This window comes from Danio rerio, chromosome 12, assembly GCF_049306965.1.
Source record: "Danio rerio strain Tuebingen ecotype United States chromosome 12, GRCz12tu, whole genome shotgun sequence".
Taxonomy (NCBI): Eukaryota; Metazoa; Chordata; class Actinopteri; order Cypriniformes; family Danionidae; genus Danio; species Danio rerio.
This window is the reverse complement of record NC_133187.1, coordinates 47,592,361-47,616,556: the sequence shown is the minus strand read 5'-3', so window position 1 is coordinate 47,616,556 and position 24,196 is coordinate 47,592,361. Positions and strand designations below refer to the sequence as shown.

Genomic DNA, 24,196 nt, shown 5'->3' with positions numbered 1-24,196 from the left:
TCAAAAGTAATCAAATAAATAGGCAGGTCACCCCTACACGCTCAAACTCTCAATAAATATTCAAGCATAGGATGGTCATCAATACAAAGTTGATTATTGTTGGTCGTCGACCGAAGGGGTGAGGGAAACCCAGGAGCTCCACTCCAAACACCGAACGCAGTAGAAATGAGCTCTCCGATTCCTGCTGGAAGCTCCCTTTTATACAGGACTGAACTGGTGTCTAGTATAAACAGGAAGCATGCGTCTCGCTCGGCATTTGGTTATTGTTAGTCAATAAACGCCGGTTGAACAATGAACGCGATGGCAAAGAAAGCAAGAGAGGTATTTTTGTGGAAAGACGACGACGTCGAGTTGTTACTAAACGTAACAAATGAATAACTGCACAATGGAGCCTAAAACAGACAATAGTGCCAACAACGCTCCCATTCCTGTATCCATGTTGTTGTTTACAGTGAAGGCTGGTCTGCTGTCTTCCGGTAGCGTTAAAGCCATGTGTTATAGTCACGTGATAGGGGCTTGACGAATAAGGGGAGGATATGCAATGACACAAAAGCCCTAATTAGGTAGCGAATCTCAGCAGCCCTGCCTTCATTTTCAAATGTCTCTGTTTAACCTTATCCACACTGAGACGGAGCAGCAGCGTTTAAAGGGCCAATCAGACTCCTGACCTGTCTATTTAAACCATTAGTTCTGCTGGCAATCTGGAGGATTTAGACAAACACAGCAGCACGGCGATGTGTCTGAATGTGAACGAACTCCTGATAAAAGACAGCGTCCGCCATTCTCTAATTCTCGTGCTGCTCTCCCGACAAAAATGCTTGCAGCACACACACAGCTTTGCTGTATGATCGGCCCTGACAAGATCGCGGGGGAAAACATGCAACAAACCCCGTGGATCATGGAAACAAACACATATGAGCCTTCATGAACGGCTAAATACTGTGGCGTGTCTCACAGCTCGGGCTTGACTCTGGCAGGTCTGGCAGGTCTCATGAATAATTAAGCAGCCGGCTCTTCTCATAGGATAAGAAAACTCCGATATGAATAATAATGAGAAACCGACGCGTCATCATTGCACTTGCGGTACTTTGCTATGTCGCCGATTTTGATCCCGCCCTAAAAATCATGTTAAACCTGGAAGCTGAAATTAGCTGACAAAAGCTCAAAATTATCCAGTTTTCCCCACAATTAAAGCTGACAGGTGCTAACATTGTCTTAACTGATGCTCAACACACACAAATCTGTTAATATATAAAAAAAAGTTCTCCAGGGTGTCCTGAACCTTTAAGAATGAAAACGGCCTCTCCAGCATTTTCAAAACGCTCCGTTTTCGACGCTCGAAAACTCTGGCGTAGTGTGGACGGATGGCGTAACCGTAGCAAAACTTCTGCAATTTCAAACTAAAACACATTTGTGTAAACGGGGCCTGATGTTAACGATGAACACAGATGAAATCATGAATGAGGGAACCACACTAGAAATGGAAACAAAGACACAAGGTACACTGAAGCGGTCAAGGTAAGTATAACAGAATCACTATTGGTATGACTGATCGTGAGAGTTTGTCCTTCTCAATGCGATGAGTCCGGACCCTGCCCACATAGCAAAATATCTCTGACCCACACAATCAGCTGTTGCTTGGCCCACATGCCGCAGTGAATTAAGGTACATGACTGGACCAAGACTGGCTTTCAGACAAGGGCCAAACATGGATCATATCTGGGCCAAGTCTCAGCCAAGTTAAAGGTGCAGTAGGTGATTGTCTTCAGAAGCATTTTTTGTTGTGTTGGTTGAAAGTCTCTTTTTAGTCCAATAATCATTACTTTAAATGATCTAAATGTGTTTATATGTATTTTTATATTCTGGATAAGGCATAAAACAAAAATATGTTCATCCAATTAAATATTGTCGGACCGACATCTCCCATAATTGCAAAAAGTAGCTCAGTCTGTCAGCAAATGCAGATTTGGGCTTGCCCGCCGGCATGAGCGCAATGCTGAATTGAAACTTTTTAAACTCCTGAATCACTCCTGGGTTATTTTTGCACGCTATAGGAAGGACGATACCTTGGCTGAAGTATTTCTCTTAGACAGGTAATGTTCTGTTTTAAAACTATTTTAGCTTCATGCAGAGCTGATGTAGAATGTGTTGGGAATGGGTTTTATGCACAGACCTGTTCTTCAGCCACTGAAATCTCCCGGTGAAAGATTGATTTGACTATTTTCGGTTTGATAAGGGACCTTTTACAGCATCGATAATGTAGATTTATATTTAGTTTAACAACAAAACATCAGTAAATAGCGCTATCCTGCCTAGTCTTCTTAACTGAGCTGAAGCTGCTTTTATAATCACATTGGGTCAATTCTGAACAATGACAGCCTGTGATGTGCTCCCTATACTGTTTACCATGCTAGTCTGAATATTCGCTCTGAAATAGCATGTAAGCCCTGCTGAAAAATCCAGCTTAAACCAGCCTAGGCTGGTTTTAGCTGGTTGACCAGCCTGGTTTTAGAGGGGTTTTGGCCACTTCCAGGCTGGTTTCCAGCCATTTCCAGCCTGGTCTTAGCTGGTCAGGCTGGAAAATGACCAGCCAAATCCAGCTAAAACCAGCTTGACCTGCCTGGTTTAAGCTGGATATAGCTGGTTTTGGCTGGACTTCCAGCTTGGCTAGGCTGGTCAAGCTGGTTTTAGCTGGTCATCTCCCAGCCTGACCAGCTACGACCAGGTTGGAAATGGCTGGAAACCAGCCTGGAAGTGGCCAAACCCCTCTAAAACCAGCCTGGTCGACCAGCTAAAACCAGCCAACCAGCCTAGGCTGGTTTAAGCTGGATTTTTCAGCAGGGAATGTGGCTTAAAAGTGAAATTCCTGCACGCCACCGGCCCAACCACTATGTACACTTCTAACTGGGGATGGGGAATGACATGAACCAGTGGGTTGTCTGCTGTCGTGTCGCTGTTGGGGCGTTCGCAATTTCAGGAGGCGTAGCTTTGAAACACAGTCCCTCCCCTGCCGTCCAAAGCTAATATGCTAACTGATTAGCATTTTGGCAGATCACCTACTGCACCTTTAATAACCCATAACTGAGCCTGAACTGGGCCAGATATGTTGGTGTGTCACGACTGCAATGAAATTGATAAACCCATAAAGCCTTGCCTTTTAGGTGCGCTATGGGTGTGCTTTTTCTTAAATCGACCTGATTGGAAGATTTTTTATTTAAAAAATAATACAAATTTATTTTAAATGTGAGTCAAAATAGCCCAAACTTACACGGCCCACATATCCATTATTAGCATCTGGGCCAAATACTACATTTGTTATCTGGCTCTAGGGGTCACCAATCCTGGTCCTGGAGGGCCGGTGTCCCTGCAGGGTTTAGGTCCAACTTGCCTCAACACCTGCCTGGATGTTTCAAGTATACCATGTAAGACCTTGATTAGCTTGTTCAGGTGTGTTTGATTAGGGTTGGAGCTAAAATCTGCAGGAGACCGGCCCTCCAGGAACAAGTTTGGTGACCACTGGGCTCTAGTATTGTGTGCCGCCTTAAAGACGGTGCCACCTCTGCCAAATTCGGGTCATGTTTGGCCCACATGCTGTGTGCCAGTGCCGTATGAATGCCTGCTGTGCCAGATTTATGCCAAATCTAGGCCAGAATTGTTTGCTACCTGGGAAGCTTTTCTCTGGTTTGAGGTACACCATATTTTCTTTTACTGAGAAATATACTATCATGTGTTTCATCAGAGGTTTATGCATTAGTGCTGTTTTAGTAATCCGCAATAGAAGTTGAGAATATTTCTGTCATAATCATTTCACTGCTCGTGTATATCCAATTTAAAGCAGAAAATATAGAATTTATTATCTTCAAAACGATGACAGAATATTTGTTTTAGTATTGAATATTGAGAGTTGATTTAGTCCAGGTGAGTAAATGCTGATACATGTTGAAATCATCATCATTAAAGTGTTTATTTACTATCTATTACATTTTATTTTAAGATATCCTTAATGCAACTACTCTCCAGTATTTATTAGTAATGCTTAAATCTCACATTTGTTATTGTATGTCTTTTTTTTCAGCTGAGAACTGAAAGCCATGACTGTAATAAATGCAGTGCAGATCTTCATGCTGCTGTGGGGTTTCACCTCAGCCTGCCAAACTGATGCTGGTAAGAGAATACTGTGTTTGAGAAATATGTGGATGAGGGAATGTTTAGGCTTGTCTAAGTATTCTTGACTCTGAGAACAAGAATTTGCATTCATACAGCAGACAGATACTGTTTAAATTCTTAGACTATTGCTATGCTTTCTGAGTTAATCCACACGCTTCAGACCTCAGATCAAACAAAGTCCTTCATATTTATATTCATTCTTTGTTGGTTAGTCTGTCTTCACTGTGCAAGTGTTCAAACCCTGGAATGCTTTGTTCCTGGAGGTCTGGTGCCCTGCAGGGTTTAGCTTCAACTTGCCTCAACACACCTGCTTGGGTATAGCTAGTAGGACCTTGGCTGTTTCTCAATATGCGTTCTTCAGCGGTCTTGCGTCCTCTTGTTCTCGTGTAACGTCATCATCAACTGCCAAAGTTCTGTTCCAATACTCAAGAACGCAAGTACAGAGGATGCGTGAAACTTCCTGGATGTGTTCTTGATATCGAGGACGCACCGATGCAGACTTGAGCACTGAACTTGCGCTAGAAGTCCCAGAAGTCATTGCGACTGGAGGTGGGAAACGCATCATTTTATTTAGATCTATTATTTAAGTTTTGAGAAATCATTTATTTACCTCAGGAGTTTCCCTAAATGAGATATATGAATATAAACAGCATGGACATCTTAATAAAGAAATAAACACATTAAGGGTGTTTGTTTGCTGAAATTCACATTTAAATCTGTTTTATTTATATTGTGCAATGTGTATTTGTAAAGTCTTTATGCATAGTATATGTATTGAAAAGGGGAAAAACAATAAATGGTTGTATGAATGCTGTAATGTTTAAATTATTTACCATTAAATATGCGTGAAGGTCACGTGACCATCAGGAAGAACGCAGCATCTCATTTCTCACAGGACGCGTTCTCTGTTCTTGTGGTCTCCTGAGTTCAATCTTCCGAGGAGGCAAGTCCGTTCTCTGTGTTCTTGGACTTGAGAAACAGCCATTAATTAGCTCGTTCAGGTGTGTTTGATTAGAGTTGGAGTTAAAATCTGCAGGACCTCCATGCAGGAACAAGTTTGGGGATCCCTGCTTTAGACACTAATCTGAAATTACAAAGCAATGACAATGTGTTTAATAGAAAACAGCAGTTTTGACATTAATAGACTACAGCGGGTTATTGTTTGATCATCCTGACTTTGCTTTATATCTTGTGAATGTAAGGAATTATTTTTGTGTTTGTATTTTTTAATGAGATGCTCCTGAAAGATCCACTTAATCTGAACTCTAGTAATACATGAATCTCTGTTAGACCTCAAACCCCTGAAACTGCTGAACAATGAGCACAAACCACATGAAATCTGATCTTTTCAAACATCATTTGTGCCACTTTAATATGTGGTATTAAATCTGCCACAGTGAAAATTGGCATTTTTAGATAAATGTAGTAAAACAGATTCAACTAGAAACAATAACATATTTTTGTAGTGTATATCAAAACTTCTATACCTTTATAAAGTATTACTTATGCAAAGGTTGTATTGGGCTGGAAAGGGTCCGGTTCAGGGACCACAGGATTTCATCTCTGTTATTCGCAGACGATGTTGTTCTGTTGGCTTCATCGAACATGGACCTTCAGCATGCACTTTGGCGTTTTGCTGCAGGGTGTGACGTGGCTGGGATGAGAATCCGCACCTCCAAGTCCGAGGCCATGATGCTCCACTGGAAAAAGTAGGTTTGCTACCTCCAGATTGGAAGGAATATCCTTACCCCAGGTTGAAGGAGTTCAAGTATCTTGGGGTTTTGTTTATGAGTGAGGGAAGGATGGAGCGGAGATTGACAGGCGGATCGGTGCAGTGGCAGCAGTAATGTGGTCGATGTACCGGTTCGTTGTGGTAAAGAAGGAGCTGAGCCGAAAGGCAAAGCTTTCAAGTTACCGGTCAATCTACGTTCCTACTCTCACCTATGGTCATGAGCTTTGGGTCATGCCCCCGAAAGGACAAGATCTCAGATACAAGAGGCCGAAATGAGTTTTCTTCTAAGGGTGGCAAGGCGCACTCTTATGGATAGGGTGAGGAGCTCTGACATTCGGAAGGAGCTTGGAGTAGAGCCGCTGCTCCTCCACATCGAGAGAAGTCAGCTAAGGTGGCGCGGGCATCTGTTTCAGATGCCTCCTGGACGCCTACCTAGGGAAGTGTTCCAGGCATGTCCCACCGCAAGGAGGCCTTGAGGAAGACCCAGGACATGCTGGAGGACTATATCTCTCGGCTGGCCTAGGAATACGTCAGGATCCCCCTGGAAGAGCTGGAGGAAGTGTCTGAGAAGAGGGAAGTTTGGAGTTCTCTCCTTAGACTGCTGCCCCCGCGACCCGGCCCCGGGAAAAGTGGCAGAAAATGAATGAAAGAACGAACGAACGAACAAACGAATTAATGTATTTATACAACTGCAATATTTTTAAGATTTACTTGAATCTCAAGAAGTCTGGCTTTCTGGTTTCAAGGGGCTCTATTTTGACGGTCCATGCGCAGAGCACAAAACGCAGGGCGCAAACGCTTTCAGGGCGTGTCAGAACGCATATTTGCTAATTTAAGGACGGGAAAATCCGCTTTGCACCGTGGCACATGGTCTAAAAGGGTTGAGTTTATTTTCTTAATGAGTTATAGGTGTGTTTTGAGAATAAACCAATCAGAGTCTCATCTCTCATTCCCTTTAAGAGCCAGCTGCGTCACGCCAAGAGCGCATTCGCTATTTACAGTACGTAAAGTAAGTCTAATTGGAAAATCTGAGCTTTTCACAAGCAAACAGTTAACAGTTATTTTTACAGAAAACTGTTAAACAGAGCATCTACTGCGTGAGAATGAGAGATAATGGATCTACTTTCACATTCGCTCTTGGATAGGGAAACCTTTACGCACAGACTTCAATTAGTCTATAAATAATTAATTGTGTTTGTTAAGCGCAAATATTAGTTTCAAAACTATTTCTAAATTCAGTTCTAATTTCCAGCAAACAAATAAATGAACAAAAATAACTCAAAAACCTGAGTTATATCCTAAAACACATGCTGTGCCCCATATGGTCTAAAACATGACAGGTGGGCAAATCTAAGCTTGTTTTTAATAAAACAAATATAAATATGGATATAATAAATAATACTGCTAATAATAATAACATTATACAAAATCAAATTGTTATGAATGAACTGAAAAAGCCTCCCGAGATGAAGAAGCCATGAAGGCAGTGGTTTTTCATATTTATGTAGGCTAGAAAATAATATGTTTTGTAATATTTTAATCCTTTATATTTATATCCTATATCTATTCTTATTATATCCTATATATCCTTAATATTTACATTTTTTCATATGTAAAGATATTTGCCTATTGCTCTCTTGTGTGTATTAAGCAGTGTGTAAGCGAGGTGCAACTCTGCGCCGGAGTTTAGACCGGGTTTGTTTTGGTCTAATGAAAAATCTATAATAGTTTCTCAAAATAGCAACGCTTCAGTAATGCACCTCAGAACGCCTTCCTATTTAGACCAGAACGCCTATGAGCGCACATATGAGCGCAAAAGCATTTGTGCATTTGCTATTTAAACAGTGTAGAGCAACGCCTCAAAACGAATCCTGCGCCAAGCTGAAACTACCAAAAGACTATTGCGCCACATTGCGCTGGGTGTATGATAGGGCCCAAGAAGTCTCTCATAGTTTTCAATGGCTTGTTGTTTGCTGCTGACTCAGGAAATGATCTTGTTCTTTTGCTCTTAGGTCTTACTCCTGCTTTTGACACAGAAGATGTTGCTTTCTCGCTTAGAGCATTGTGTTAGTATTAATAGTACTGCATTGGGATGGTTTCTGTCATATTTATCTTACAGAAGCTTTTCTGTCTGCTTTGGGAAGTTTATCATCAGCACCTCTCTCATGCGAAGTACGTCACGGTTCCATTCTTGGACCAATTCTGTTTCCTTCCATTAGGGTCTGTTTTTTAGGAGCTATTATTTAGTGCAAATGTGCTGGGTCTATAACTCCATTGTTGGACTGAGTTAGAGACATTAAACCTTGGTTGGCAGACTTGCCACTAAATGTTCATTGTACAATGAGGAAAAGAAGGAAGTGGGGGTATTTGGATCAGAGTTTTCTCAGGATTTTCCGGATTTTGTTGTTTTAAATCCTTATGTAAATCCAAATGTGAAAAACCTGGGTGTTATTATGGATAGTGACTTGAAGCCAATGACTGTAAAAAATATGGACGACGCGACAGCCCTTTTTCCCATTGAACGCCTTGAGGGCAAAACGCCTGCTTGACGGGCACAAACTGTCGCAAAAGACTGCTGAAATTGGAGCCAGACATGCGCAGAAGGATTGTCTGATGGAGCCAGAGGAGGAGCCGTGAAAATGAGCGGAGTCGAGCTTCCAATCAAACGCATTATGTAAAATCAACCACGCCCCCCGAACTTCTCAGCATGCGTTTGCTGTCATATCAACACAAATGGATGTAATAACGTTAACAAATATGAGGGTTTTATATATTCAATCGTGCCAGCTCCAGGCCGCAGCGCATAACTTACTCGCGGCGTCGCGGGCTGATTCCGGCTCGCATGCGGCAGCGCCGGCTCGCTCGGCCGCCGCATCTGGCTCGATTGACTCGGACTGGAATCGGGCAGTGAGTCCAGGCATCTGGAGTAGGTCCAGCAGAGGTAACATTAGTCAGTCTGAGCTCTAAGAGGTAAGTCTCCGGCAGGCGAGAATCTAGTCGGAACTGTGTTTTGCTATCTGGGTGGCTAGGCGTGTATCAGCAAACTAATAAAGCCCGAAAAAAGCCCTGAACTTAGCGAATAAACAGTGTTCCACCAGGATCATGTATGTCAGAAACTATAGTTTACTGCTGAACTCATTTTGTCATGGTAAAATAACACAGAAATCGAATAATAACATTTCAGTCTACTTCAGTCTCCTGCCGAAGCTCAGACGCCGCGCTTTGAGAAACTGTCAATCACAGCTGTCAATCACGATGACACGCCCAGCATTAAATTACTGCTAAAAACAAACTGTTTACAAAAATGAAGATCTGCACCTATTTCAGCACAATAACCAGTGCCTTAATCGACCAGAACTATCTTTCGGGATATTTTATTGCAAGTGTAATATTTTTTTTTTATTTGGGCTCAAGTCTCCTTCATTAACACGGAGGAGTCGGGCTTTATGACTTGTACTGCAGCCAGCCCCCAGGGGGCGATCTAACGGCCGAAACCTTCACTCAAACGTAGGCTTGCGGCACACTTGCTTGAAGCTAAAGCTTAATTCAGTAACTAAAACTATTTTTTCAAAATCAAGTCTTTTTTTGTCTTTTAACAACTTTGAAAGGGCTATGCATACTTTTATTGCGGCTAGGTGAGATTTATTGTAACGCCCTTTATATGAGTATTACTCATGCTTCCATGAATTTTTCTGCTCGTTTGTTGACAGGAACACGCAATCAAGAACACATTACACTCATACCGCTTCTCTTCCCTGACTTCCTGTTCATTTTAGAGCCAATTTTAAGAGTTTAGTCTTGGTGTTTAATCTCTAGATAGACTAGCACCAAAATAACTGTCTGCTTGGGTTTTTGAATGACGCTGAATTAAGCACTCGATGAGAGAATTTATTTCTAATGGGAACAGAAAGAAATGTAGATAATGAATAAGTAACGGCAAAGTAACTCAAAAGTCATGTAATGCATTACTCATAAGTAACCGAACTAACATGAGTTACTTGTTTGTGGAGTAACTCAGTATTGTAATGCATTACTTTCAGGAGTACCTTTCTCCAGCTCTTGCTTTTGGCTATTCCACACACAAGGTTAACAAACAGGAGGAACTGTGCTTTTGCAGTGGTTGCACCAAAACTTTGGAATAATTTGCTTCTCCATGTTAGAAAAGGAAAACCCCTTTTTATTTTTCATTCATTCATTCATTCATTCATTCATTCATTTGCTTTTTGGCTTTGTCCCTTATTAATCTGGGGCCGCCACAGCGGAATGAACCACCAACTTATCCAGCATATGTTTTACGCAGCGGATACCCTTCCAGCTGCAACTCATCACACTCATACACTCTCATTCACACACATACACTACGGACAATTTAAGCTTACCCAATTCACCTGTACCGCATGTTGTTGGACTGTGGGGGAAACCGGAGAACCCAGAGGAAATCCACATGAAAGCGGGGAGAACATGCAAAATCCACACAGAAATGCCAATTGACTCAGCCGTGGCTCGAACCAGCGACCTTCTTGCTGTGAGGCAACAGCACTACCTACTGCGCCACCACGTCATTCTGCTTTTTATTTTTAAATGATTTATTTGTCTGTATGAGTCTTATGTCTGTTTTATTTGTCCTTTGTTTTAAATTATGAATGCACGTATGACACTTTCAACCCAGGCTTATTTAAATTATGTACCCCTATATACATTTCTGGAGAGCGCCAAATAGGACATCCATGTAGCCAAAGAAATAGAAAACGCCATTGCCTTTGTAACATGTAACATTGAAAACAAAAACCGCTTGAATACGTACCTCTCGGGACGTAAATCATGGTCCGCAGAAACGCCGCAGGGCTACGTTTCCACAATGAGCCCGGGTTGGATGTAATGCTATTTATGAAAACAGAAAAAAATAAATTTTTTCTCAGAGGATCAACCAAAACATTTTTCAAAACATGGGACCCTCTAATAATTCATATTGAGACTAATGTACTCCAACAATAAATTCTCAACCCCACCCCCCACCCCCCACCTTTTTTTACATTTATTTATTTATTTTTTATTTATTTTATTTATTTTATTCTCATTATTATTATTATTATTATTATTTCTTATTATTATTAATAAATTTTTATTTAATGCATTTCCTTTTCATAATAATTTTTATTATGTTCATTTGTCTCTGTTTCAAATTAATGTATGGTTAAAAAAAAATGAAAATACCTTTGTCATTGAATACCTGTACTGTACTGTACCTTTTGTCAAAAACACAATAAAAAAAATAATATATTGCTTACTTAAATTATTACAGTATTAAATGTGGGAAATCATTAACTAAAAAGTTATTACAAAAATTTAGCAAATGCACACTATTAAAATATAATAATAGTAATATATATATTAAAATAAATTAACACTGAAAGTTATTTTTAAGATTATATAGTTTAAGTTATTTATTTAGCTTATTTATGAAGACAGGGCAGCACGGTGGCGCAGTGGGTAGCACAAACGCCTCACAGCAAGAAGGTCACTGGTTCGAGTGCCAGCTGGGTCAGTTGGAATATCTGTGTGGAGTTTGCATGTTCTTCCCGTGTTGCCATGGGTTTCCTCTGGGTGCTCTGGTTTCCCCCACAGTCCAAAAACATGTGCTATAGGTGAATTTGTTAAATTGTCCAAAGTGTATAAGTGTATGGGTTTTTCCCAGTGATGGGTTGGAGCTGGAAGGTCATCCGCTGCGTAAAACATATGCTGGATAAGTTGGTGGTTCATTCTTCTGTGGCGACCCCAGATTAATAAAGGGACTAAGCCAAAAAGAAAATGAATGAATGAATGTTTATGAAGACTGCAGAGTGATGTATAAAAAATGACTGAATAATTCTTTAAATAGTTTGTGATTTATGTTAAAGTGTGCCCCCTAAAAGTAGAAGTGGCCCCTGCCCCGCCCCCCCTGTTACTCTGGTCTAGAACCGCCACTGAACATTAACATCCATCGTAACTATATCTAGTTTGCCTAGTGTGTGCCAGACTGTGTGTGCCTAAAACGTGGGTGGATCTGCGGTCCTGCTGCTGGATATTATTGGGGTGGGATCCTACAGAGAGGCACAGACGAACTCAGACTGAAGACGGAAAGACTGTGGGTGAGTAAAAACTCTCTCAAAACAGCAAATGACCTCATTGGTATTTACTAATCAATTCATTGTCAGCCGCTGGAGAATCTTGAGCGCATGTGCATGCTTGTTTGTATTATACTTTTAACCTTCAAAATACTTATGAGTATAGAAAGCCGAGTGTAATAATGCTGTATGGTCAAATCTGCTGTGTTTATCACAAAACTATATTTTTCTTTTGTTCATCCACTAAAACAAAGCAAACAAAAAAATTTTTCATGCCTTTCTACTTCTATCAGTGATCCAGTGCTAAAAGTAATGAATGCACGTCTGCTTTACTGGCTCATCTGTTTTGTTTACTTTGATTTTATTTAGAATTAAAGCTTTTTCTCATGTATAAATTACCTATTCTGTGTTTCATCATACATATAAAGATGCGTTAGTGCTGTTTTAGTGTCATCATTTCATTGCATTTTATTTCACACATGATCCATATATTATGTTCAAAATTATTGCAGTATTTTTGTGTTGGTGATGAATGTTCATGAGAATTAATTCAATCCATATACTGATAAATGTTGAATCGTGATCGTTAAAGTGTTTATTTACTGTTAATCTTGTTCACACTTTATTTTGTTTTTGTTTTAATCATTTATTTAACCTCTGAGTATATTAATAAGTACATGCATCTACGGTTTGGTAAAGTTTGGGATGTGATTTAGGTTTATTTGTATGTAATTTTGCATAATTCATTGTAATTACTATAGTAAGTACATGAAAAATGACACCTTAAAATAAAGCGTGATCATACTCTAGTACTTCTTTATTAGCTATGGTTAAATCTCCCCTTTGTTATTTCATATCTTTTGTTTCAGTTGATAAATGAAAGCCATGACTGTAATAAATGCAGTGCAGATCTTCATGTTGCTGTGGGGTTTCATCGCAGTCTGCCAAGCTGATATTGGTAAGACAATTAACTTACAGTGTGTGAGAGAAATGTGTGGAGGAAGGAATGTTTAGGGCTGCCCATGTTTTAGCTCTGAGAACAATTTACCATCCATGTAAAACCCACTGATGTCAGGAAGCTGTATTGTTTATTTGTTTTAGACTTGCACATTGAGTTCTCTCCACTAATAAAATCTGATGCACATCAGAAAGTGTCAGGATAAGACCGTAAACATTGTAATTGCTATTATGTTCAAGGCTTCAGACCTCTCATAGAGCAAACAATTTCTTTATTCTTTCAATTTCATATTAGTTCAGTCTGTCTTTACACTTAAAAATACACTTTGAAACAACTAAAAAATATTTTATTTGTATAAATTACCTTTGGTTCAAACTTTACAATTATATACATTTAAAGTATTTATTGTGGTCAAGAAATAAATATATTTACAATTTAGTTAAAATATTGTTTATTAATGAGTTTTTTTGTTTGTTTTTTTTTTGGTATGAGGTAGACAACATGTCATTTTTAACCCCAGTTCAAAGTATAATTTTGCATTTGACCAACCTAAAAAATGACTGTAATGTGTTTAAAAATTTATAAATGCCCCTCAAATTATACTTTTAATTTGGTTTAAAATTAAAAAAAAAAAAAAAAAAAAGCATGTTAATCATTATTTATTCTGCCCAAGGAAACATCGACTCAAAGGTAAATTTTAGTCTGTATACAGGGCTTTACATTAACTTTTTTAATCACTGGTCACTGTGGCTAGTAGTTTTCCAATGTTACTAGCCATGCTGCATTTTCACTAGCCACAATTTTGTTGTTGGGAAAATATATTTTATATGCATAAATTTGACGTTGACATGCTAAAATTACTTGATTTAAATTTGATGTTATGTCCACATGCCTCCTCATTCATTTCCCTTTTTGTGTGTCGAGTATGAGCTTGCTAGATGAGCATGAGCAAATGGGTCAGGGTTTCATAGTGTTATATTGCAGTTAGTTTTAATTTCACATGACTTTTTTTTAGAGCTCAAAATTAACGATTTACCAAATTTATCTCTATAACCACACGAAACAATAATTTTAGCCACAAATTTGTAATGTGTCAAAAAAGCAAAATATAACCGTATACTATACTTTTTATTTAACAAAACATTTCTTAAAAACAAAGAAAAGCAATTCACTATTAAAAAATAACTATTGTCATGTATTAAAAATTTGTTCTTTTGTATATCTGAATGAACGTGAAACTGAGCGCAACATGCATGAGCACAAAACCCCTCCCTGCCTCCTCCCCCGTATGAATATGCTAATGACTCTACTTTGGCAAAACCCAACGAAAAAGCAACGGCAAAAGCAAGCCAAAAGAGAAACTTTAAACAGAATGTGAATTGTAGGTGCTCCTTTCAGAGGTAGACCAGAGGAAAACGGTGTTATTTGCAAGTTTGTTCTCCGGAATTAACAACAAAAGAAAAAAATAGAGTGGGAGAGTTTAGCTGATGCGGTTTACAGAGTGAATTAGAAAGGAAATAGTGTGATTTATAGCTGTAAAATGTTGCAATTCCCTTAATAGTCTCAGTGACGCAGCTCGTTAGACGCATGTCAACATGTTTTGACAAGTTCAAGCATAAACTCGGTTCGAATCCAGCGTCTGATGAACTCTTTCTTCTTTTCTCCCCCGCTACATATCAGATTTTGCCAACTATTTATCACGAGAAAGACAAGTAGGAATCATTAATAAGTTTGTGCATCATATTTTATTTGCACATTTATTATATGGAAATGTTTCTGATTCACGCATGCAAATTCATCTTCAGATAGTGTCTTTATAGCAATGTGCGTGCAGTAGATGGCTCAGATTACATTGGGAAAACAGGCGACCGCTGCAAATTGTGCTTTAATGTTTAGCTGCTCAACTGCATGGTATGGAAACCTTATATACCTGCTTGATGAACCCGTCATATACAGCTGCCATTGCAAGGCTCAGACACTTTGTAGAGAAGAATTTAACACAACTGCCTCTAGGAGTCGCCAATGGAAATAAAACAGACACGCACAAAAAATGTGCGTACGCCTGCGAGAAAGCTGCCGTGAAGCTGCGCACATTCCCACGTTCAGTTCATCGTTAGTAAATCCAAACGTGAGCGATTCTGAGCGTGAAACCTGGCATACGCAAAGTTTTTGTGCGTACGCAGCGTTGATACATGAGGCCCCAGGGCCTGTGGATGCATGTTCATCACTTTTTTTGTTCTAAACTGTTGTTTTCATTTAGTAACAAATTGGTAGCAGAGGATGGTTAGCAATTACAGAGTCCCTCCAACCTTTGATGAAGAAAAGCCATATGAAAGCTGGAAGAATGAAGTCGGATCATTTGTTTCTCAGGGAAGAAAAGGACCGTACTTATGAGGCGTATATGAGCTTTGACCGCATTGTGAAAGGCAGTAATGTTTCAATGACGGACTATATAATTGACTTTGAACAACGCTAGTTTCGGATGCACAAATATAAAATGGAACTTCCTGATGCAGTCTTCGCTTTTAAATTATTGGATACTGCTTGCTTGGATGTGAAAGATCGACAGTTGGCTTTAACAGCATGTGCAGATCTGACTTTTGCGTCAATGAAGTCGGCACTTAAGAGAATTTTCACCGGAAATACGTCTGCATTAACGGTGAAAATTAACCAGGAAACTGCATATATAACAGAACAGAGACGACAGAGAGGCAAGTCATGGCCTCAGAATGACCAACAAAGGACACCATTACCTGGCACAAACCCACTGAATAGATATGGTCGCAGATCAAAATGTGCTGTTTGTCAAAGTACGTTTCATTGGGCCAAGGACTGCCCACACAAAGGTGAGCAAATCAAACTGACTGAAGATTGTGCAAGAAATAATGTAGAGGAATGCAACATCGCTCTGTTTACAGAAGAGTTACACACTGAAGCAGAAATCCTCATGACTGAATGTTTTGGATCTGCAATAATAGACACTGCATGCACTCAGACTGTGTGTGGACAAGAATGGCTAAATCATTACATAACTGAGCTCAATCAAGAAGAGACTAATGATCTAAGAAAGACAGAAACATACAGCCATAGACCATTTAGGTTTGGAGATGGAAATGTGGTCTGCTCCAACAGAAAGTTAAAAATTCCTGCAAAAATTGCACAGATCAAATGTAAGATTGAAACTGAAGTCGTTCCAGCCAACATACCATTGCTCTTAAGCAAAGCCTCTCTGAAAAGAGCAGGAACAGTTTTAGACATGGAAAATGACAGAGCGGTAATGTCCAACCAGCCAGTAGAACTTGACTTTACAAGTTCTGGTCATTATTGTGTAAATATAATGGACAACGAAAGTAGCTCAAAAGACATGCATTCTAATGAGCAGATTTTGACAACTGCTGAAGACATTATGCAAAATGTAAAGGATGATGAGAGTGAAATTTTGATCATTTCAGATACAATGAGCTCAACAGAAAAATGTCACATTATGATGAAGCTTCACAAACAATTCGGCCATGCTTCTGTTAATAACTGCAGCGACTACTTGACAGCTCAGGTTAAAAAAATGCTGAATGTAACATCATCTTGAAAAAAATTGTAAGTGAGTGTGAGATATGTAATAGATATGGTAAAGCTAAACCAAAGCCTGCTGTTGGCCTACCACTGGCAACACAATACAACGAAACTGTGGCTGTAGATCTACATGAACTTGAACCAGGTGTCTGGTATCTCCACATCATTGACCAGTTTACTAGATTCAGTGCAGGCATCATTCTAACCTCAAAGAGATCCTCTGAAATAGTCAAAAATGTTCTCCATGACTGGATAAGCGTACACGGCCCACCCCAAAAAATATTTAGTGATAATAGGGGAGAATTCAATAATGATGAGGTGAAATATATGCAACCCGGGCTCATTGTGGAAACGTAGCCCCGCGGACGTTTCTGCGGACCGCGAGATACGTCCCAGGAGGTACGTAGTCGAGCGGTTTTTGTTTTCGCGGATCCGCGAGAGGCCGCTGTGCGCGCTTTTTCGTGTCTCGGGCGCCTCTCGGGAGCGCGCGCCCGCGCTGTTCTCGCGTGAAAAGCCGCCGGATCGACCGACCCTGCCGCCCTCCTCTTCCTCCTCCTCCTCCTTCCCTAAACCCAAGCGACGGTTTGCAAAAGCCGTCCAGAAAAAAAAAAGCAAAAGCCCTCGTCTTCGATTTCAACCGCGTTTTCGGATCCCGCCGCGTTCTCGCCCTTATTTTTCGGATTCTGTTTTTCATCTTACCTGATTTCTGGAACCGCTGTTCCCAGGACTCGATCCCGGTCGTCGTCCTTGCAGTCGGCTCCTCCGGGGCCTCCACTCCGCCGACGCAACGCTGTGAGCTAAGCGGACAAACTGGTTGCATCGGGAAAGCCCTCCACTCGGAGGCGAGCCGTCGGCCGGCGAGCGCGAAGAGGAGGAGCGGAGCGGCGCCACACCGCCCCGCAGCGTTCGCTCGAAAAAAACTAAACGCGGCCGTACGTACCTCCGGTCACGTAAATCGTGGTCTCCAGAAACGTCCGCGGGGCTACTTTTCCAGAATTTGTTTACTCGCTTTAACTAACTAATCACTTTTTACATTGTGGACAAAAAGAAAAGCGCTAGATTACGTCATACGTTAATTTGTATATTACTGATGTCATCACACTTTACCATTTCTGTTTGTTTAACAGCCTTTATTCAATAAAAGAGGTATTTATATTTGCTCTACGCTTTATATAAGCATGTCAATTTACTTAAATTTATTGCTGTTTGAATACAGTATATCAGCATAGATGTGTAGTGAATTTGCAGTAATCGCTCAGATAATAAACTCAGACAAGTTCTGAAATTGTCTCTAAAATATCTGTGATTGTGAACAAGAAAATAATAAATAGGTGTGTAATAAATACTTTTTTAAAGTTTGAACCACAGTTAAATTATACTTTTAGAAAAACTGAATAATTTAACTAACAAATTAAAGTCACTTTTTTTAGTTAGTTCAAGTGTTAATTTTTTTCAGTGTATGGTTTGCACAATGTAATATATTAATATTAATGATGTCAATATTGTATACTCTATACCCTGTTTCATAATAGAAAATATTTGACTATTCTTTTCAAATTCTACACAATCCTAACTACTGGGTCAAAAGTTAAGTGTACAAAAACCCACAATGCAAGATTTTATTTATGAATATGTTTTCTAACGATCCAGTGTCTCGGTGTATACATTTATTAAATGACTGACGTGGACACACAGAAATGATCTTGTTTTAAATCGTGTCAAACATTTTATTATTCTTCTGTTGCTGTTTATTCTTTATTTATTTTCAGGTGACTGTGGTGTGAGGTGTAATGATGTGACTGGAACTGTGGGGAAAGAAATGATTTTCGCCTGCAGCGTCTGTGAACAGTCCACTAAATGCTGTGTTAAACTGTATAAGTTTCAGTATCCTGAAAAATATAATGACTCAGAAATCTGTAGAGAAGGGTCTGTTGATGGCCCCTGTAAAAAGTGGAGCATCTTCACATGCAAATACACTCCACATACAACAATGAATGAAACATTCAGATTCTTTGTGCAAACTGCTGGCGCTCCAGAAAGAAAAAAATTCACAGTGAATATAACAGGTACTGCATGTAATATCTGTTTATATATTTAAATCTACTAATATTATTTTTAACATTTGTCAACAGAGCCTGTTAAAATTGACTCTCCTGGCATTACAAGTAGTGTATTTTATTCCACTCTGCTACTTGATACTTGGAGTAGTATTAATACTTGATTATTGAATATGAGTTCAATTCATTGTTACAGTATGTATACAAACATTCATTTAAACAAACAAACATTCGGCTTAGTCCCTGATTTATCACAACAGAATGAACCGCCAACTACTTAAAATATTTTGGATAAATTTGGAAAAATTTCTAAATGAAATGAAGATTGTACACAGTCAATAGGCTAAAGCTTTATGAATTAAAGGGCACCTATGGTAAAAAATCTACTTTTCAAGCTGTTTGGACAGATCTGTGTGTTGGTATAGTGTATAGACCGTCATACTGGGGTGATATGAACACACCCAGTCCTTTTTTTTCAATTTAACTACAAAAAAAAGGGTCGGCCAATTGGAGCTGTTTTCAAATCGATCGCACCATTACGTAGGTGTGTGATCCCCCCGCCCACCAAATTGATTGACAGCTGCGCGCATTAACATGTTTCGGTAGTCGCATGTATATGTCAACAAGACCAGGCAGACATACGCAAAGCAACCGGGAATAAAAGCTCTGTTCTGTTCGCTAGGATCAGCAATCATCATCAAATGTGATCAAGAGTGAGTTTCACATGTTTAAAGTGTTTTAAAACAGAGTATGTGTTTAATTAATTACAGCGTTTTACTTCAGCTTTACTTCATCAGCACAGCCGCGTGTCAGAACAATTATAAAAGAAGACGCTTCAATCCCGGTTTGTGGAGGTTAGCCTTAACTAAGCTAAGCGCGCTCTGTCTGCCTGCCTGTGTGTGTGTGTGTGTGTGTGTGTGTGTGTGTGTGTGCGCGTTAACTTTGTAACGATATTGTGTGTGACTCATCAATGCAACTTCACAATACTGATTAGTAAAGGTTAGTTCTTACTGTAGTATTTCTCACAAACGCTACGTGAGACCTTCTTCCTTTAAGTCTGTCTGTTGTCTGACGCAGCTGAGGGAGGAGGCATGTAGTGGGCGAGAAAGTGGGCGGGAAAAACTCGTCTTAAAGGCACAGTACGACAAAACCACCCCCTGCTGGAAATCAGTATAAAACAGCATCTTGTAAAAGGTATAATGAAAAATCTGATGGGTGTTTTGAGCTGAAACTTTATATACACATTCTAGAGACGCAAAAGACTTGTATTAAATCTGAAAAAAGGGGTAACCTAGGTGCCCTTTAAATAATAATTACTGTAAAACCCATCCCTGTTATAAAACAGAAAAGTATTAATGTGATGGATAAATATAAATTAACTGTATTGGTATTTTTTTTTAAATTATGCTCTATATTAAATAATCTCTTGAATTATTTTAGAGATGTTTAGATGTGTGTGTTTGTCTAGATTCAAATCAGAATCAGATTCTCCCCACAGAAGCATTTAATCAAAGTGTGTGTGTGGGGAATCTGACTGCCTGCAGTCTGCAATGCATTATTAATATGCTAATATTATTTTAAACATCTGTCAACAGAAGCTGTTACTTCTCCAACCCCTAAAACTGAAGCTTCTGCCATTGACGGTAATACATTTTATTCTACTATGTGATACTTAAAGTATAACTAATACTTCATTATTATGCTTCAATTATTTGTTATACTTCATTACTAACACTTTAGTTTAGTGTTGTGTATAGAAATAAAGTACAGTAAAACAACTTTTTAAAAAGTATGTTGGATACATTTATAAATGAATACATGCATGCTTTCTGAGTAATAATCTTTCATATTTCAGGAGACATTTTTAGAGTTCTAGATGTTTATATTAGTCTGTGTTTGTCAAGACATCAGATTTTCCACACAGAAGCATTTAATCAAACTGTGTTTTTGGGGGATCTGAGTGTCTGCAGTCTGCAATGCATTATTAATATGCTAATATTATTTTAAACATCTGTCAACAGAAGCTGTAAATTCTCCAACCCCTAAAACTGAAGCTCCTGCCATTGACGGTAATACATTTTATTCTACTATGTAATACTAAATACTTCATTAGTATGCTTCAGTTATTTGTTATACTTCATTACTAACACCTTAGTGTTGTGTTTAGAAATAAATTACAATAAAACAACTTTTTAAAAGTATGTTGGATACATTTATAAATGAATAAATACATGCATGCTTTCTGAGTAATAATCTTTCATATTTCAGGAGACATTTTTAGAGTTCTAGATGCTTATATTAGTCTGTGTTTGTCAAGACATCTGATTCTCCACAGAAGCGTTTAGTCTAGAGTCTGCAATGGGTTGAAGTTAGCTTCATGAATTAACTAATAATTACTCTGTTGCCCATCCCTGTTATAGAGCAAGCACACAGAAAGTATTAATGTGATGGATAAATATACATTTATTAATGAATTAATATTCTGTATAAGCATTTTCCAATTGTGCTCAATATTAAACAATCTCATGGATTATTTTTTAGAGATGTTAAGATGTGTGTGTGTGTGTGTGCGTGCGTGTGTGCGTGCGTGCGTGCGTGCGTGTGTGTGTGTTTGTCTAGAAATCAGATTCTCCACACACACTTTGACTAAATGCTTCTGTGTGGAGAATCTGATTTCTAGACAAACACACACACACACACACACACACACACACACACACACACATCTAAACATCTCTAAAAAAATTTAAGAGATATTTATATTTAAATATATTTAATATTAATTAATCTCGAATTATTTTAGATATGTTTAGATGTGTGTGTGTGTGTGTGTGTGTGTGTGTGTGTGTGTGTGTGTGTGTGTGTGTGTGTGTGTGTGTGTGTTTGTCTAGAAATCAGATCCTCCACAGAAGCATTTAGTCAAAGTGTGTGTGGAGAATCTGATTTCTAGACAAACACACACACACACACACACACACACACACACAGACTGTCTGCAGTCTGCAATGGGCTGAAGATAGATTTATGATGAAATAGTTATATAAAATATTAATATGAATAATATGAAATATTACTCACTCTGGTTGAAGGTGCAATAAATCCATTAATTGGAGATAATGGTGGATCTACTGTCATCCCTCTGGCTGTGGTCTGTTTCATCATCATATTGGCCGTCATTATCACTTACAAAATGACTCCTTGTGGATTTCTGAAAAGGAAGAAGTTTCAGGTCGTCAGACAAAATGATGACGACAACAATGAAACAGAAAATGTGTAATTTCATTGTGGAGATTCTTGGGGTGCTCCTGAGAGATCAGTGAACTCCAGTAAAACCTGTACATGAGTCTCTGTTAGACTTCAAACCACTAAACCTCCTGAACAATGACTGTCAGCTAATGAGCTTTAACACTGTTTAAGTTTATCGCTATTTCTGAGAAATGATGGAATGTTAACAATCTTTTTGATCAGCAGATACATATTAAGTTGAGAAGCAGTTCTACAAAATCCAAACTGAGTTTGCTGTTGCACTTTTTTTATAACATTTGTGAAATGTCTATAATGGATGTTTAATATACAGTTGAAGTCAGAATTATTAATCCTCCTCAGTTATTAGCCCCCTGAATATTTTCCCCTAATTTGTGTTTCAAGAGTTCACACTTAGATGATGATTTATAAAAGCTCGTTTGGCATGCTGTCCCGGGAGAGAGCCCCGAGCTCAAGGGCTCCTCGAGCCAGGGGCTTCCTCCTGTTGGCAGAGCGAGAGGGGAGCCTGAGCTCGGTGGATCTCAGAACTCCCCTGCTGCGGTAGCTAAGGGAACACAAGGGGTTAGACAAAAGCTTGATTGTTATGTATGTTGAATGTCTTTGGATGGTGGGAGGAAACCGGAAAACCCGGGGAAAACCCACGCGGACACGGGGAGAACATACAAACTCCTCACAGAAACACCCACCGGTCCTGTGGAACCAGGGCTGGCAGTGTTCTTGCTGTGGGGCTCACAGTGCTAACCACTGGGCCGCCGTGCCACCCAATCAGAGGTAAAGGAGGAGAATAGGGGAGGAGGGGGGTTTCTTCCAAACGAAGATAAAGTGAACTGAAAACTGTGGCTATTTATAGTAGCTTAGGGCTCATATGATTGGAAGATGGTGATTAGCAAATGCGAGACCGGCCGTGATAAATCATAAGCACGTGATCCTCTCGAAATTAGTTTATGAATAAACTTCACTTTATGAAAAGAAGATTTACACATTTCTAAACATAATAGTTTTAATAACTCATTTCTAATAACTGATTTATTTTATCTTTGTCATGATGACAGTAAATAATATTTGACTAGATATTTTTTCTAGACACTTCTAAAAAGCTTAAAGTGACATTTAAAGGCTTAACTAGGTTACTTAGGCAAGTTAGGGGAATTAGGCAAGTCATTGTATAACAGTGGTTTGTTCTGTAGACAATCCAAAACAAATATTGCTTTAGTGGGCTAATAATATTGACCTTAAAAAGGGTAAGAAAATTAAAAACTGCTTTTATTTTAGCCGAAATAAAACAAATAAGATTTTCTCTAGAAGAAAAAATATTATAGGAAATACTGTGAAAAATCCCTGATTCTGTTAAACATCATTTGGGAAATATCTGAAAAAGGGCCAACAATTTTGAATTCAACTGTATATTTATGTATATACTAACATATAATATTCTGTACCTGCACTTTTCTACCAGTGTGAGCAGTGTTGTTTTGTAGTGTGTGTTATTAAAAATAACAATGAAATGAATAAAGATTTGTTACACTATTAAGAATCTGTTTTATTTTTGCATAATATGGTGCGGGGCCAGGGCTTGACATTAACTTTTTTAATCACCAGCCACTGTGGCTTGTAGATTTCCAACATTACTAGCCACTCTGCATTTTCACTAGCCACACTTTTCTTGTTGGGAAAATATATTTTATATGCATACATTTGACTTTGACATGCTAAAATGACTTGATTTAGATGTTGTGTTATGAGCACATGCCTCCTCATTTATTTAACTTCTTGTGTGTATTGTGTATTAGCTTGCTCAGTGTGCATGAGCAAATGGGTTGTGTCGCAATGCAATCAGTTTTCATTTCACATGACTTTTTAGGGCTCAAATTTGTGTTGAATTTAAACAAACAAATTAAGTTCAATAATGTTCAACTTAATTTGTTTGTTTAAATTAAGCTCAAATAAATTGTTTACAACCACTTAACGTAAAAAAAAATTGAGTAAATCCAAGGAATAATTTTTTTATCTTTTTTTTCAGTGCACCAAATAAGTATTTCTTCACCACAAATTTTTAATGTGTCAAAACAAGGAACATATAGCTGACTAGGTGCACTATTTTAATTCAACAAAACTTTTCTTTAAAAAAAAATACATTTAAAAAAGAATTATTGTGATGTATCTAAAATATGCACAGTAATCTGTCCTGGCTAAAAGTTCCAGATCACCCGTTAACTACACTTAAACGAGGAGTAATCTCCTATTAAAGCAATGCTATTTTAAACAAATATAATTAAACCATATTAACAAAAATAACTGTGAGCAAAAAAAAGCAGGTGAAACTTACTGTGTTTGATAATTAAAG

The 24,196-nt window shown here is 38.7% G+C and overlaps 1 protein-coding gene across 2 annotated transcripts; it reads left to right on the top strand.

The window, feature by feature from the left end:
• Window positions 1-11,926: 11,926 nt before the first annotated feature.
• Window positions 11,927-23,377, top strand: LOC100332446 (uncharacterized). Of its 2 annotated transcripts, XR_012387461.1 has the most exons (7): window positions 11,992-12,027; window positions 12,873-12,961; window positions 18,301-18,597; window positions 20,184-20,231; window positions 20,610-20,657; window positions 21,678-22,228; window positions 23,006-23,377. XR_012387461.1 is itself a non-coding variant. In NM_001328030.1 (6 exon segments), coding segments are annotated over 5 exon segments (663 nt in total). In that variant the 5' UTR covers window positions 11,927-12,027; window positions 12,873-12,879; the 3' UTR covers window positions 21,866-22,180.
• The last annotated feature ends 819 nt before the right edge of the window (window positions 23,378-24,196 follow it).